Raw genomic sequence first — 18,159 nt, forward strand, 5'->3', positions numbered from 1 at the left:
TATCAGATTGCCAGCAATAATTATTTCTACATCTTCCTCTGGCTCCAAATGTACAGCATTTGTATTACTAATCTTAGAAAACATACATTTGTTTAAGAAGCGAATTTGCCTTCTGGATATCAACCCTTTCTGACATATTTTTAATTCCAAGTGTTTTTCTTCTAACATATGAGGGCTAGAAAATTGAGATTTTTATTTTTCATTTTTCAGTAACTTTCTACCTTTCCACAGCACAAATCCTTCCCACCCCATAGTGTGGATACTCTAATTCTTAATCATCCATTACTAGCTAAACAGGGAGTGCCTGTACCAGCTTTCACTAAGCTATGGGGGGGAAACGCATAGCTTTTTCCTCCCCTTAAAGGGAGTCCAGAGGCATTTTGCAAGTATGCATTGCTAACCTGATATACCATGTCCCATTCATGTAAGCAACATGAAAAAGTAAGGAAGCTCCTCACTTCATGTGCAAACACCATTACTGTGGGGACACTGGTGTTTCCCACAGCAAACACTTAAAATGTAAGTGACATACCCATTAGTAGAAATGTGTTCTTGTCCACCATTCATGCATTTACTAAAGGAAATGCAAGTGCACAGACTTAGTAATTGAATTTGCTGTAAGCAATGTGGACCATCCTAAATGAAGAAGAATGGCAGTTTCTTGGGAAAAGGTAGGATTAGAATGAAGGTCAATTGATTTGTTAGTTGACTGATCAGCTGGCCACAATTTATTTTACCATGGTGAAATATTGGCAGATATTACATGAAAGCATTTATGCCCATGTGTAAGTAGCAGCTATTATTTTTGCCCATGTTTAAGTAGCTGCTATTTTTCTTTAAATTGCATCATTGTGCTCTCAGCATAGATATTTGTGAGTGGCCCCTTGCAGCCTAGAATGAATCAGGGTCACAAATGCACATGACCTTCATTTAGGAACAGGCATTTCCTGTCCTGCAATTCTCTCCAGAGAGCTTTTGCCCCCTGCTTTCAATTAGGCCACATAGCCTAGCTTGTACTGGCAGTGCGCAATTGTTGCAGGCCTCTCTGAACATAAGCTTCAGAAGAAATGGCAGTGGCATTGTTGATCAAGAAGTCAGGACTACCATCAGTCAGCTGCGAAGAGAAAGGGCTTCTACATGATCTGGAATTGTTCTCTATAAAGCTGAGAAACTGGACTCTAGAGCCTTCTAAGATGGTACCTTTTTGTAATTAGTGTAATTGTATCCTAAACAAATTAACACATTAAATGCATTACTACTTTTTGTCTGGTCACTTAACCAGTTGTATTTTTAACCAACTCTAGGAAAAACTAGTTATGGACAGTTGTAAAGACTATATTTTCTTGGGGAAATGAAATAAAAATGGAGCACATAATACTTCATAGAAATTGGTGCAATTGCAGTGAGACATTATGCAGCCAGTTCAGCAAGTAGAAAAAAAAAGTCTTTCTACATCAGTATTGAACATATATGTTGTGGCCTTTTGGACCCAAACTGGTAATTAATGTCTTCATGTTTTCTGATTTCTTTCGGACTAAAACTCTGTTTTGTTGCATGTTAATAGGCTCTGATGTTTAATGTTGGGTATGTCCACCCGCTACTGTTCTCAGGATGCATCACTGGCACTGTATTAATGATGGCAACATATTGTGTATTGTTCAAAATAGTAAAATGAAAAATGTGTGGTAATTTAATAGTCAAAAACGGAACTGGTGTGTGCCGTGGGAAAAGTATAAGAGAAGTCCCAAGTTCAAATTTCGCCGTGGCAATGAATTCAGTAGATATTATTGGCAAACCACTATCTCCCAGCTTCCCGTCTGCATTTTAAAAATTATATTAACACTTTTATATCACCTTTAAAAAAAAAAGTAAAACCAGGGTGATGCACCCCAGTGAAAATAATCCAAAAGTACAATTACAATATCAATGCAACAGCTTCATTGTGTCAGTGTGTTTCTAAAAGGCCACAGTAAAAACAAATTGTGAAACTTACTGACATTTATAATTTATAACAGCTTTTGTACTGTAAACAGAAATACCACACCTAGAAATACATTCTCTTGTCTGCCCTTTATTCAATTTGCAAAGGATTTGGGGATAATACTGACATAATTTACAGGATTGTAAAATAATGTGTGAAGTACTTTGAACACACTCAAGCTATAACGTACTTAATGTCAAGTATTATTGCTGTTATGTACTGTATAACATTATACATAATATCACCAATGCCATAAATTGATTGAGATCTGATTCAATATTTGGATTAGGTGTACTTTTTGGTTAACCTCCATGTTCCACTACCATCATACTGTTTGCAAATACATAGACTGTATTTGTAATTAGACGAGTATTATAGCTATTTGTTACATTACTAATTAATGTTATGAAACAAATGGAAACTTTTCTGTGGAAAAATACAGCAAATGTGTTTCTGCCCGAGGTCACAAGTTACATTTTACTACTCTTTATCACTCATACTGCACTTGTAACATGCAGAATACTTCAAAATATTTGTGATTGTCCTCACTAGGATCCCCATTCTACTGAACAAAATGGTATGTCAGAGATGGATATGTCAGAGACACTAGGGGTATGGCAGAGATAGATTTGCGTCCAAATCTCTGTTCCAAGCCCAGCTCTCTATCTGTGGAACGTACTAGCTCTCATTAGTATGACTTACCAACTTATTTTGACCAACCCTGAAGTAAAGGCTGAGTATGTACAAGTTCTCCTGTATCAGTACACAATACTGAGATCTTTACTTGTAAATAACTTTGCATAATATCATTGGGACATATGTTCTGAGCAGTAAAGTATAGTGTTCTTGGAAAGGGTTAAGGTAGTAAGCTTTGTTCTGAATGTTTTTAGCTCTGGAATTGCAGCCAAATTTCTGTTGGATTACTGTCCTGGAGTAGTAGTTCTGCACCCATGAGTCTAGCCATGTGACTATGAAAATGCAACATAGATATTTGCTATTGATTCATATTTCTCCTTCTTTGAAAAAAATTTATAGTTATAAATGGGTAAACAGTTCATTCTTGAGTTTGAATTCTTACTTTAGTAGATGTTAAATTTATTTTCTACAAAAAAAAACCTCTGGTGCAGATCAGCTGATGGTAATAATAGTGTAAACAGAACTCATAATGTTATTTTGGATTTTCTGCAGTCTTGAAATACTTTGTGCTTTTACTTTAAATTATAATGCACAATTTAGTATTTGATTTTTAAAGTGCTGAAACCAAACAATGCTTAATCTTACAGTACCTTATCCTACCTGGTCACATTTGGCATAACTGATGCTCTGCCAAAGCCTTTGTTTCTCCATGGGCTATGTAAACGATTCATGGAGCTGACATTGCCCCAAGTGCCTTCCACTCAATAGAGTCTTGTCAGCTCCTGAATTTGAAGGGAGCAGGGATTCTGAAGTAGTTTGGGAGGCGGCTGAAATGCAAATATCAGAAAAACCACAGCAAATCTGATCATATGTAGGTAAAAACTTAATATTGAGTTTTTTCTGTAGCTGTGATGGTGGCAGAAAACCAAAGCTGCTTCATCATCATCATCATCATCATCTTTATCATCATCGTGTCTTTGCAATGTCATCTGGCAGAGCTTTTTCAAATGGTGTGCTGCTTTATCCAGCTTGGCCCTGAGAGAAATTAAGGAATCCTAGGTGGTGTACTGTGATTACGTGCAGAATACTTTAGGGGCAAAGTTGTCTGCATCTGCTTCAGTGTGTAGTAACACTTGTGTTAGTTACTACACACTTCAGTGTGTAGTAACGTCATGACTAAACGTCTTGCCATGATGGGTTGAGCAATTGGTTGAGCAGTGTGTGTTAATTGTAAACCGCCCTGAGCCAGCTTGGAAGGACGGTATAAAAATCGAATGAATGAATAAATAAATAGTACTACTACACACTACTTCTGCATCTACTTCTACAGCCACTGCAGTATAGTCCACTGATGTGATCAATGTACCATTTCAGTTGTTGCTTGAGGATGTGGACATGATGCTTGGTGCGGTGCAGTTGACCACATTTTTGCTTAACACTTGGTCGTCATGACTAAACGTCTTGCCATGATGGGTTGAGCAAAAATGTGGCCAGCCACACCCCATCAAGCATCTTGTCCGCATCCTCAAGCTGCAACACATAGACCAACTGGGGACAGACAAGTTAGGCCTTGTGAGAAGTAGCAGTCCTCACTGCCTTGAAGAAGGCAGTAGTGAGACTCCTAAATAAACTGCCCTTGGACCCTGAAGACTGCCATAACTAATTGGTCAATTGCAAATACCTCCTCCTTGGGCATGAAGCTCAAACAGCTGGTTACTGTGCAATTCTGGTTAGTCTTCATTGAGACTGATTATTAGGTTCAGTCCAACCTGGTTTCACCTCAAATGGATAGAGAAAAAGCTTGCCATTGGTGAGCTCTCTAAGTACCTTGAGGATGGGAGTGAGGCACGTTTGGAGTATTGTCTGTGTTTGTTTTATTTTTTGCAAACCCAGGAAAATATGGATCCTGATGTTTTTTGCTTACAGTGTGATGATGGTATGTTTCTAAGTAAGTCACTCTAACACTCCCTTACACTCTTTGCTAAAAATAAATTACTAATTTTAGAACAGCTAAGTGATTACTTTTTCTAGAAGATGGCAAGTTCACAGTAGCAGTTGCACCTTCTGGCATTTTCCCTATCTACCACTCTAAATAGTAGAATGTTTAGGTAAATATGTATACTGTAATCAGTTTCTGTATCTATAATTATAAGCGGTAATGTAAATATCACTTTTAATCCCTACTTCATCACAAAATGCATGAGTATAATTTATAAATTACTTTGTAATCTTGTGGAATATTTTCATGTCTGATTCTACTTTAATCAATCTGAGTGAATAAGGATAGCCAGAATTTTAGCAATTTGTTCTTTCACACGTTGTTCCACACTTCTGTATGCGCAAGTGGACAACTCCTAGGGTAATGGAATAAGGCATGTTATTACTTTTTCTGTGACAAGAGCCATAAGCAGATGTTAAAGTTAATACTATATATACCCATTGGCAAGAAAACATCTGCTATCCCTGTCAAAAGAAGAGCATTTCTATCTATGATTGTTTTCAGGAAGACCCTCAAGATACACCTGTTTTCTCAGGCTTTTAACTGAAATTAATTTTAAACTGTTTAATGGTTTTTATCCCCATGAAATTGTTGACTTTTATTCTGTGAAATTGTTTTATTGTTTTTACTTTGTTTTATATTTTTGTGTTAAATTGTGTACACTGCCTAGAGCAGGCCTGCACAACATACAGCCTACAGGCCGCATACGGCCTGAGAGGCCTTTTTTCTTGGCCCACAGAACCATTGCACTTGCCTCTTCCTGCTGCGAACCTCCGTGGTTTGTTTGTTTGTTTTTAATTCCAATTCCAGCTGCTGTGCAGCCTAGGGGATGGCTATGTGTGCGCATGCACGCACCAGTAGTCCTTCTATGCCCCTGCCTTCTGTAGCAGCAGCAGCAGCTGATCCCAGAGCGATGCCGTGGCCTGCTGTCTGGCCTGGTGTCTCTTCCCAATTGCGAAGCGTGCCCGTGCAGTTAAGTCTGTTAACTGTGAAAGTGCTCCTAACAGTTGGGAAGAGATGCCAGGCCAGACAGCAGACCACGGCGTCACTCTGGGATCAGCAGCAGCTGCTGCTGCCGAGGGTGGGGTAGAAGGACTACTGGCGCACGCACGTACACACACAGCCATCCCCTTGGCTGTGCGGCGGCTGGAATTGGAATGTTGAAAAAACAACATGGAGGTTGGCAGCAGGGAGAGGCAAGTGGCAAACAGCATGAGGTGCGGCGGCTCTTTCTATCAGTTACTTTTAAAACTTTCTCTCTCTCAAGCCAAACCTACACATCCTCTTTCCATCACTTTTTCTAGCTCTCTCTCTCTCTCTGTCTCTCTTCCTTTCTCCCTTCGAGCCTGCTCCATCCACTTTTCCTCTTTCTATCCCTCTCTCTCTCTCTTTTAAGCCAAGCCTGCCCAATTTTCTCTCTCTCTCTCAAGCCAAGCCTGCCCCATTCTTTTTCTCAAGTCAAGCCTGCCCTGTGCGCGCGCGCTCTCTCTCTCTCTCTCTTTCTCAAGCCAAGCCTGCCCCCATTCTTTCCATCTTTCTTTCCCCGTCTCACTTCTCTTATAAAAGCCTGTGTGGTGAAGGATCACAGTGTAATCTTATCAAAAATTAAGAGAAAAGCTTCTCTAATTTCCCCCCCTTAGAAGTGTTCCATGTTAAGTGTGATGATTTGGCAGAGGTGGAAAGGAAGAACAATGCATTTTATTGTTATATATTTTGTACAGATTGTATCTATATATTTAATTCGCTTAGCCGGCATACGTGCCCCGGATTTGGCGGTGGAACTCTCGCGATAGGTTGCGAGAGTTCCGCCGCCAAAGGGCAAGAGTTGCAGGCAAGAAAAATGGCAGTGGGCAGTAGCAGTGGGCTGCAAAACAGCCTGAGGAGGCGGGCTCAGCTGGCCACCGGGAGGCGGCGGGACTGCCTGGCCAGATCAGGTCGTCCCGGGTAAGGACAAGGAGGCGGCGGCGGCCCGGCCGGGTAGTGGGAGTGGGAGGTGGCACCGGTGGCAGGAAGGCCAGAGTAGGCGCCGGCAAGAGGGGTGAGTGGGAAACAGACGGCGGCGTGAAGCCCCAGCTCCCATTGGAGGTAGGGGTGGGAGAGAAACAGGCGGTTGGACTTCGCTGCACGGAAGAAGGTTCCCTGTTTGCCACCCACTGAAGTAAGATGCACAGTGCGGGTGGGGGGGGGAAGGAGGAGAGGAACGGCAGGGGAGGGAGGACACTAGAGAGGGGAGCAGGTAGGGAGGGCAAGAGAGTGTGGGGCAGGAGGGGAGGGAGCAAGAGAGGGGGAGGGCGGGCAAGGGAGTGTGGGGCAGGAGGGAAGGGGAGGGAGGGCAAGAGAGGGGGGAGGGGAGGGAGTGCAAGAAAGTGTGGGGCAGGAGGGAGGGGAGGGGGAAGGAGGGCAAGAGTGTGGGGCAGGAGGGAGGGTGAGGGAGGGCAAGAGAGAGTGGGGCAGGAGGGAGCAGCCGGCCCCAAAGAGCGCACAGATGCTCTGTGCGGGTAGGCTAGTTGTATTTATTTTATTAGAATTTTTAATTCAATTCATTTTATTTTAATTTAAATTAATCTTGCCCTGCCATAACTTCAAAAGTTAAATTTTGATTAAATTCATTTTAATTAATTTCACTTTAATTTGATATTAAGTGTTACTTTGATAATCAGCACCCTAAAAATTGACCTCGTCCTCCATGAGCCAAGTCACGGTCAGTTTCGGCCCACCAGATCGTTTGATTTGTGCACTCCTGGCCTAGAGATACACACATCAGGCAGTATATGAATATGATAAATAATAAATATAAGGCCATATTTTTACCACACCCTTAAATAGTAGTGTTTGAAATGTACAAAATATGGAATCGGAAACAATGTCCAGAAATTCTGATTTCATTGTGACATAGTTGGCACATTTCAGACACGCTCTATAATATTTTATTGATTTATCATATTCATATATACATCTCTAGGCGGTGTTTTATTTTAAGCATTTTGTAAAAAATATGACCTTAAAGTAGGTGGTGATCTCTTGCCAGTAGGTATATGTAATATCACCTTGAAAATTTCCTTATGGCTACAGTCACTGAAAAAGTGGTAACATGCCTGATTCTGCTCCTGTTGGAACTGCCCAAGTGGAAATTCAGTGACTTGAACTAATTGTGTTCCATTGTCCGAAGAGAGGGTATCCTGTGGGTGCATTCAGATGTCACGGGAAACTGGTGGTTCAGCTCAACCGCTGGTTCCTGGAGCACACATGGGAGCCTGGCTTCCATTGTCAGGACAGCTATCCTGACATTGGGCATGTTGTCTGAACCCACCAATGTTGCATTTTCCACCCTACTTATGGTCCAGAAGCAGACATCTGTAACCAAGATTTGAAGTACAGGACAGATGTCAGCTTTCAGCATATGTCAGCATAGCTGTCTCAGCAGTGAAGGTAAGGTTCCTCCTGTGCTTCAGGAACTGAAAGTTCAGCTGAACTGCCAATTCTCTTGTATGGTTGAATCCACCCCGATCTGAAGTAGCCCTGACAGGTGCTGCCTAAATTTTATTTTGAAAACCTCTAGTTGCTAGGTTTATATCCAAGTAAGGATTGCATCCTTCTCACCAGGAGCACATCTCCAAATCCAGAGGAAAAGTTCTGAGTGAGATGAGGCAAAAGCAGGTTTGTTGCAAGGATAATAATCGATGGAGTCCACACCAGAGAGTAGGGGTGTGCACGGAACCAGGCGGGGGAAGTTTGAAGGGGCGGGGGTTGACTTTAAGGGTCAGGGAGGGTGCACTTACCCCTCCCTCTGCTTCCCCCCCACCTGCGCTCCGTTAGCAAAGGGTCTGTCAGGCGGCAGTGTACCTCCCTGCCGCCCCATTGCCTCATTGGACCTTACGTCACTGGAAGTACCTGATGCGCCTGCCTTCGAACTGCCGGTCCTTTGAACTGATTCGGATGCCCATAAATGGCCTCCGAACTGGTTCTGTGCACATCCCTACCAGAGAGCTCACCTGACTTGGAAGCTTTTATAGGGACTAGGCATCACTAGGTGCCCTGCTGTAGCAAATTGCTATTCAGGAGGTCCCTTTGCTGAACTTTTTGCCCTGTAGTTCCAGGCTACAACTTAGTGGGTCCACACAGTCCAAAGCTGTCTGATCATTTTCAAGACCCATTGCCGCCGGATCCTGACAAGACAATGAAAGTCTTCTAGCCATTATACAGTGTAGCTTTTAGGTACATTGAAACTTTTAGAAGCACCAGAAGGAAGGAGGGACCCCAGATGCTTGCTGTCACAGATTTCCCCACCCCATCCCTTGCCACTTCATGCCCTTGCTTGCCTTTTTCCTTTTCTGATTCACTGAACAGGACAATCGTAATAGTTGGACAAAATTAATGGCAGAACTGGAAAGCTGCTCCTTTACAGGTGAAACTCGGAAAATTAGAATATCGTGCAAAAGTCCATTAATTTCAGTAATGCAAATTAAATGGTGAAACTGATATATGAGACGATGCATTACATGCAAAGCGAAATAAGTCAAGCCTTAATTTGTTATAATTGTGATGATCATGGCGTACAGCTCATGAGAACCCCAAATCCACAATCCCAGAAAATTAGAATATTACATGGAACCAATAAAACAAGGATTGTAAATAGAACAATATTGGACCTCTGAAAAGTATACAGTGTACTGTGCTTGATTGGCCAGCAAATTCGCCTGACCTGACCCCATAGAGAATCTATGGGGCATTGCCAAGAGAAGGATGAGAGACATGAGACCAAACAATGCAGAATTGCTGAAGGCCGCTAATGAAGCATCCTGGTCTTCCATAACACCTCATCAGTGCCAGAGGCTGATAGCATCCATGCCACGCCGCATTGAGGCAGTAATTGCTGCAAAAGGGGCCCAAACCAAGTACTGAATACATATGCACGCTTATACTTTTCAGAGGTCCGATATTGTTCTATTCTACAATCCTTGTCTTCTTGGTTCCATGTAATATTCTAATTTTCTGGGATTGTGGATTTGGGGTTTTCATGAGCTGTACGCCATGATCATCACAATTATAACAAATTAAGGCTTGACTTAACTCGCTTTGCATGTAATGCGTCTGTCTCATATATCAGTTTCACCTTTTAATTTGCATTACTGAAATTAATGGACTTTTGCACGATATTCTAATTTTCCGAGTTTCACCTGTATTGTTTCACTTGCTGCTAGGAGGGTTGTACATACCACAACCTATGAACAATAACAGCAAGAGCTGATGATAAAATGTTTGTTACTGTACATGTAGGATATTGGCCAGAATCAGGGCAACTAACTCCTTGTAGCATTTTCTTGATGGGGATGGTAGCTTGCTTTGGTGATTAGGATAGAGCATTTATGTGAGAGCTGGAGTGTGAGAATATCTCACTCTAGAATGACAATGGTGAATGTACTGCTTTTCAATAAAAGTCCCCAAAACAGTTTACACAGAGAAATAAAAATAAATAAAGATGGATCCCTGTCCCAAAGGACTCACAATCTAATAGATACCAGCAACAGCCACTAGAGTGACGCTGTGTTGGAGCTGGATAGGGCCAGTTTACCCTCCACCCCCGCTCAATAAAGAGAATCACCACTTTTAAAAAGATGCCTCTTTGCTCAGTTAGCAGAGGAGCTAGGACTGTTTCCTTAGAGGTTTATGGTGTATCTACTCTTCTAATCGCACTGGTTAAATTTGAATTAGTTCTTATCCCACAGCAGTCACAAACAGCTGTATCTTCATATTGCATATTTTCACTCTTTTGCAAGGCATGTTGCTTTTTCTATTGATAAGTATTGTATGTGGCAGCGGCTTCTTTTATAAGAATCACCTCTAATTTATAAAATGGTAGGACGGACCATATTCTTACTGCAGGTGGTGGATTATTTTTGTATAATTTGTATACAAAAGTGTTAAGTGAATCATAAACACTAGCTGGGCCAGACACAGAACATCTGCGCCTCTAGTTTTCCCTGCCCACCGCCGCCGATTTCTTTGCCTGGCTGCCCGCTGCTGCCGCTTTCTTCCCCCTCCTGCCCACCACCACTGGTTTCTTTCCCCAACCACCACTGCTGTTCTCTCCTGCCCACTGCCGCTACTTTGTCCCCTCCCCGTTTTGTTTCCTGCCTCGCCTCCGGTGCTGCTGCTATCTTCTTCCCCTGCTGGCAGCTTACTTGTGAACTTTTGTGAGAGCTGCCACGCATGGGATTAGAGACGGGTACCCCTACTCAAATTCTGCACCCATTTTCCTTGCTCCATGAGGGCAAAGATATCTGTAACCTTGTTGACAAAAAGCAGCTTGGTGGGGTATAGTTTTGTGTGGGGAAACAGCTGGTGGAAGAAGAGTTAAGCACCCCTCTTCCACTCCACACTCAAAATCACTCCCTTTCATTTTTTAAAATTAATACTTTTAATTGGTCTCAATTTTTTTACAGTTAACTAACAATTCCATGAAACAAACAGGGGATTGTGGGTAAGTTGTGAGGAGAGGAGAGCAGAGGATAGGAAAGAGGGTTAGGATATCATATCTGTGTATCCTTCTAGATAACTTCATTGTGTGTGTATTGAACGGAGAGCTGGTCTTGTGGTAGCAAGCATGACTTGTCCCCTTAGCTAAGCAGGGTCCACCCTGGTTGCATATGAATGGGAGACTAGAAGTGTGAGCACTGTAAGATATTCATTCTCCTCAGGATGGAGCCGCCCTGGGAAGAGCAGAAGGTTTCAAGTTCCCTCCCTGGCTTCTCCAAGATAGGGTTGAGAGAGATTCCTGCTTGCAACCTTGGAGAAGCCGCTGCCAGTCTGTGAAGACAATACTGAGCTTGATAGATGGCAGCTTCCTATGTTCCCATGAATTCATGGAAGTTTAATAATAAGTCCTCTGTCCATTTTTATTTTTGAAAAATGGCTGCCAGGGTTTAATGTGTAATTTGCCACTAAGAAATCTTGTTAAAAAGAGATGTTTTCAATTAGTGATTTGATCCACCCAACAGTTAATCAATTACAATGCTAAAGAGCTAAATATTCTCTTGAGGTGGGAGTAACCTGATTTTATTTATTTTCCTAGAAATGTTATGAACAAAAACAATACAAAAATGGACTCAAATTCTGTAAGATGATCCTCTCTAACCCAAAGTTTGCTGAGCATGGGGGTAAGTGCAAAATTTTAATCAACTCATTTCCTTAAAAGTTGCAAAAGGTTTTGGTTAATTTTTGATACATGGCAGCAGTGTGTGTTCTAGTTTTTTTCCCCTTTTGTGTGTGGAATAAGTTTTGTTCTGGGTGGGAGTATCAAGGCAGTGTGTGCACACATACATTCAGAAGGAGGCCTTCCTGATTCAACCAGAGTGGGATCTAAAATTAACTGAGCAGACATAAAAAAAAATTGTGAGCGCAGGCATGTGTGCACACCTTAGAGGGAACACTGCCTGGCAAGTACTCAGGGTGTTAACTTTTGTGTTACTCCATTTTGAATAATAAAGTCCAGTCTTAAAATATAAGTACGAAGACACCATCAGCGCTTATTTTAGCCCTCAACTGCTTCTGAAATTTAAAATCGCTTCCTGAACACATTCAATGAAACCAAGTAGCCCAGTGAGAAGGGAGTTTGATAATTGCTTTAAAATACAGGTGAAACTCGGAAAATTAGAATATCGTGCAAAAGTCCATTAATTTTAGTAATGCAAATTAAAAGGTGAAACTGATATATGAGACAGACGCATTACATGCAAAGCGAGATAAGTCAAGCCTTAATTTGTTATAATTGTGATGATCATGGCGTACAGCTCATGATCATCACAATTATAACAAATTAAGGCTTGACTTATCTCGCTTTGCATGTAATGCATCTGTCTCATATATCAGTTTCACCTTTTAATTTGCATTACTGAAATTAATGGACTTTTGCACGATATTCTAATTTTCCGAGTTTCACCTGTATGTTGGGTAGCATTCAGATTGCTAATTGCACAACTGGAACTCTTCTCTTCATGCCAAGGAGGGAGGGGTGATTTTTTGCTATCACCTCTTTTCTCTTTAGCTCCCTGAAATTATCCCTAAGGTTTCCCCAACCTTCAGTGACATATTTTCGGGAGTGTGGGGGTGCTACATAAAATGGCAGGATGGACCATATTCTTACTGCAGGTGGTGCATCATATTTTTTTAATGCTCCTGTACCTGGGGGGGAAAGGTAAAAACTAATACAATAGGTAGTGGATTGGGTTAGAATGTTTCTCCTGCATGTGCTAGTTTTTTCTTGCAGGGTATTCCTCCACCTGTATTCTGAATGCTTAGCTCTACAAACATGAAAACATTGGGGAGAAAAATTCTAGCCCAGCCTGCTCCCTGTTCTTCTGCTAGTGTACCACTTGCACTGAGTAATACAGTATCATTAAAAAAACCACACACAAACACCTGTGAGCCACCATGTCCAATTTGAAGTAGTACAGTCTACTTTACCACCTCATTCTGCTGCAGGTGTAGACAAAGCCTCTGTTGAATCAGAAAGGCTGTATGTTCTCAGGACAGCATCGGGAAATGAATCCCAGTTCCATAGAGCATGTCTTGACTTGTGACATTTCACTCATTCCAACTTGATCCTTGTGCATGTAGAACTTGTGCTGGGGGCAGGGGAGGCCTGAGCTTATCATTCATAGAGGGGGCGTATGGCATGCACATCCTTTATTTATTTTATTTATTTATTTTAACACACTTCTATACTGCCCCAACTCACGTGTCTGGGTGGTTTACATGCATTTACATGCATAGAGATTGCCAAGCACTTCGGTAAATGGGAAGGCATGGATAGGTGGGAAGGTAGAGATCCAGCTGTACACTGGAGTCCCTACAAACCGAAGATATGGTTGGATTGAAGCAATGAAACTATTATTATTATTATACATATTATTTCCCTAAAGCTTGTTTGTTTTTGTATAGCTTGACTCTCTGTATTCATACATTATACAATCTTTCTTATAGAAACATTGGCTATGAAAGGGCTGACCTTAAATTGCTTAGGAAAGAAAGAAGAAGCATATGAATTCGTTCGTAAAGGGCTTCGCAATGATGTGAAAAGTCATGTCTGTATCCTTTGAAATAGCGTACCAACTTTTCTGTTCGGCATACTTTCTTTCCCGAAGTTATTCTCAAATGCATAAATGAATTCTCTGCTATATAACAGACTTGTACATTTCATGTTGGAGTATATCAATTTGGCCATTAAATATTGCCTAACGTTATTATTTAGAATTCATTAGACATTAGATTACATTTTCAAAGTACAGGGCACTAGTTGCCTACGGTGTAGAACTGAGTTCCTGGACAGGCAGTAAGTCTCTGCAGGCTAAACCAATTCCCTTTTAAATTAATTTAATTTAATTCTTCTCTTGTTGGAAATTGAAGAGGGTCTGATTTTGTGAATAAATCATGCAGTGCACGACACTCAACTTCTACAATAGGTACCACATTTTAAAATAAAGTTGATGAACTAATGGCTGGCTGGAAAATGGGGATGTCTAAAAAAAAAAAATGTGGTTATTGCAGAATGTGATTTCCTTCTGAAATCTGCTCATGCCCAGTTGAAACCAAGGCTTGAAATTCCTATTTGGCCATGCCTCCAGAAACCTAGGAGGTACCATCGTACAAGAGTACAGCGAAAGGTACACTGGAGGCAATATCTGTGTGTGTCCCTAAGGAAAAGACTCAACACCCTGGGTAGATGCTATGAGAAGAGAAAAGTTATTCAGTGAGAAATCCATTTTGTGTGTTAGGACCATGTCAGTATTAGTGCAAATGTTTTATAAAATGTTTATTATTCTCCAGTGTTGTTGTATGGATATTTTTATTTGACTATTTAATCTTATCTTTTATCTTATCTGCATAAATTTGCTTCAAAACCAGGGCTGACAAGAGGGTGATGGTGTTAAAAATTACCAGGGCCTGGTGGTCTGGAGGGGGCCCCAGCCGGGGTGTGTGCATAGGCAACAATAACACTCCTTCAGGGACCTGCATTGCTGCTTCTCGGTTTTCAAGCGAGAAACCCAGGGTGCAGCCTTCCAGGGAGAAGGAGGGAGGCTCCTGGCTGGGCTTAGGGTTAGAGCAGCTGGTGGCAGTTTAGCTCCTCCCCGTGGAATAGCAGTGTCTCTCACTGATGACTCGGCAGCACTGGAGGGAGAAAGAGAGAGAGAGAGAGGAGAGGAAAAGAGGCACCAAACAATTAGTGTAGTATTTTCACAACAGTCTCTTTTGTATTGTGGAACCTGGACTGATGCTGTTGGTTTCCAGTCTTGCAGAGGCCAACATACTGACTTGATCCTGATGTGGCTTGTTGATGATCTGAAAAACACTAGCTCAGGGCCTTGGGCCCCCAGATGTTGTTGGACTAAAACTCCCATCATCCCCATATATGGCCTCTGTGGCTGAGGATGATGGGAGTTGTAGTCCAAAAACATCCAGTGGCCCAAGGTTAAGAAACCCTGCTCTAGCTCAAAGCATCTTTGACACTTCTCTCACCACCCTAGATCTATATTAGAGCTGTGCATCTCATCAGCCTGATAATCAGGTCCGAGGCAATACAAACCCTATCTGAGGATTTTTCACCAGGAATTATTCTGATGAAAAATTCCTCCAATATACATAAACCATTTGATACAATCTATTATATTAATTCTCGTAGACGTGCCTCTGTGGGGATGCATCCTGGCAACCCAGCGGATTGGCTGGGTGGTGGAGACGCCGGATTGGCTGGCCGCTTCGGAAGATGCTCGCTAGAGGGAGGGCCATGCAGGAAGGAGGCGGCTGAACTCTTGGCAGCCCGAGTCCGACACTGGGGACTGGAGGAAGGAGGAGGCAGCAACGGCCAGCAGGGAAAACACAAGCAGGCTAAAAAGCATGGAGGGGGGGGAGCACGAATGAGAGAGAGAAAAACAGAGAAAGAAAGAGGGGGAAACAGAGGAGGGAGCAAGCTGGGGCAGAAGGCTTGGGGGGGAGAGTAGGGCAGAAGGTGGGGGGAGTGTACAGAGTGAGCGAGAGAGGCGCTGTGGGGGGGACAGAGCGAGCGAGAGAGGCGCTGTGGGGGGGACAGAGCGAGCGAGAGAGGCGCTGTGGGGGGGACAGAGCGAGCGAGAGAGGCGCTGTGGGGGGGACAGAGCGAGCGAGAGAGGCGCTGTGGGGGGGACAGAGCGAGCGAGAGAGGCGCTGTGGGGGGGACAGAGCGAGCGAGAGAGGCGCTGTGGGGGGGACAGAGCGAGAGCGAGCGAGAGAGGCGCTGTGGGGGGGACAGAGCGAGAGCGAGCGAGAGAGGCGCGCGCGGGGGGGGACAGAGCGAGAGCGAGCGAGAGAGGCGCGCGCGGGGGGGAGACAGAGCGAGAGCGAGCGAGAGAGGCCCGCGCGGGGGGGAGACAGAGCGAGAGCGAGCGAGAGAGGCGCGCGCGGGGGGGAGACAGAGCGAGAGCGAGCGAGAGAGGCGCGCGCGGGGGGGAGACAGAGCGAGCGAGAGAGGCGCGCGCGGGGGGGGAGACAGAGCGAGAGCGAGCGAGAGAGGCGCGCGCGGGGGGGAGACAGAGCGAGAGCGAGCGAGAGAGGCGCGGGGGGAGACAGAGCGAGAGCGAGCGAGAGAGGCGCGTGCGGGGGGGAGACAGAGCGAGCGAGAGAGGCGCGCGGGGGAGGACCAGCCAAACGAATTCTACCAACTAAACCCCAAAAGGAAGTGAACTACCGCTCAGATGCTCTGTGCGGGTTCAGCTAGTATCACATAATTTGGTATTGTATTTAATAGTATCTAAGGTTGGGGGTGATCTTCAAGCTCTAGTAATGAAAGTCAAGGAGCACAGTGAAAAAAGAGACTACAATTAAATGTAAAGAAGACTAAACGAATGACAACGGGTGCAGCAACCAGCCTCAGAATAGACAATGAAGACATTGAAGTGGTGGATAGCTTCTGCCTTTTAGGATCGACCATCAACAGTAAAGGATCCAGCAGTCAAGAAGTATGCCACAGACTAGCACTTGGTAGGGTTGCAATGAAGGCCTTGGAAAGGATATTTAGATGCCGTGACATGTCTACACCTACAAAGATTAGAATCGTTCAGACCATGGTTTTCCCTGTGACACTCTGTGGATGTGAAAGCTGGACTTTGAAGAAGCAAGATAGAAAAAACATTGATGCTTTTGAACTTTGGTGTTGGAGAAGACTTTTGAGGATACCATGGACAGCCAGGAAAACGAACAGATGGTTCCTAGAACAAATCAATCCAGAATTTTCACTTGAGGCACAAATGACGAGGCTCAAACTATCCTACCTTGGACACATTATGTGAAGACCCAGCTCCTTTGAGAGGTCTATAATGCTGGGGAAAGTTGAAGGAAGGAGAAGACGATGACGACCAGCAGCAAGGTGGATGAACTCGATTACAAGAGCAATGAATGTACCACTGTAAGACCCAATTTTCTTTTTTGTACCATGGCCCGAACCGGCTCTTGGCAGCCCTGCTCAAAACTGCTAGACCCCAGTAGTGCTGATGTATTTCTAACTTTCTAACCTTCTACCCCATAAGGGGGAGGGGCTGCTGAGTTCCTTGCAAGGGCCAAAGGGCCCATGACCTTTGTATGCCACTCAGCCATTCAACAGGTGCAACTTAGCCTAGCATATGAGGTAGAAGCAGCATATGTCGATACTCTACACATACTTCAGCTGCATGACATCCGGAACTTCAACTGGTAAAGTTCCATTCTACAAATGCTGAAGGAAACTCCACCTAATGAATTTCTGCCACCTGTTCAGTGGCTAGACACAAGAGTTCCAGCCATGGTGAAAGTGTGGTAATTTTAATAGCTGAAACATTATGTATCCCATGTCCTTTCCTCCCCCCCCCCAAACAATGACATCCTGGGGGAAGTGCTTCAGCTCATTGTCTCCCACTGGTCCCAGGTGTAAAGAAGGTGTAAAGAAGTGCAGGGTTGATTGATCCAGTTTGGCCCCTTGAGCAGTGATCTCGCTCATGGTCAAGTAGGTGCCCCTCAAGTGCTTCCCTAAGAGCTTTCCCCACAGTAGCTCTTAGGCACCCTCTGGTCCCCTGAATTGTGCCTGTCTAGCAGTGGATTGAGTCTTCTAGAGGGGCTAGAACCCCTTTCTTCTGTGGGAGATATTGCATGAGGCATGCATTCTTTCCCGGACTGGAAAGATACTTCAGGTTCTTAGATGCCAATAGGTCAGTTCTGACAATACAGTTAGCAGCACATGTGAAGAAGAAAGGGACACACCAATAGTGCATCCATTGGAATGTCCTCCACAAACATCCCAACATTTTCCCAGCACATTGGGGGGACACGATCAAGAGATATGCTGAGAAGGTCCTTGAAGGACGTCCTGAAGGGAGAGCTCTCAGTATGCCTCTTCATGCTCTCAGTATATTGATTCATTCATTCATTCATTCATTCATTCAGCACTTATTCATTCATTCATTCATTTAACACATTTGTATACCGCCCCAAACACAAATCTCTGGGCAGTTTACAACAAAACAATAAAAACAATTAAAAA

The 18,159-nt window shown here is 43.5% G+C and overlaps 1 protein-coding gene across 2 annotated transcripts in view; it reads left to right on the plus strand.

Annotated features, from left to right (window-relative positions):
* The window catches only part of NAA16 (N-alpha-acetyltransferase 16, NatA auxiliary subunit), a 91,831-nt gene that overhangs the window by 1,997 nt on the left and 71,675 nt on the right, over nucleotides 1-18,159 (plus strand). For both annotated transcript variants that reach the window (XM_053306862.1, XM_053306861.1), the window contains exons 2-3: nucleotides 11,689-11,773; nucleotides 13,599-13,703. In XM_053306862.1, coding sequence (XP_053162837.1) covers nucleotides 11,689-11,773; nucleotides 13,599-13,703 — 190 coding nt within the window. The remainder of the gene's footprint in view (nucleotides 1-11,688; nucleotides 11,774-13,598; nucleotides 13,704-18,159) is intronic.

The sequence above is a fragment of the Hemicordylus capensis genome, chromosome 3 (genome assembly GCF_027244095.1).
Source record: "Hemicordylus capensis ecotype Gifberg chromosome 3, rHemCap1.1.pri, whole genome shotgun sequence".
In the NCBI taxonomy this organism is placed as follows: domain Eukaryota; kingdom Metazoa; phylum Chordata; class Lepidosauria; order Squamata; family Cordylidae; genus Hemicordylus; species Hemicordylus capensis.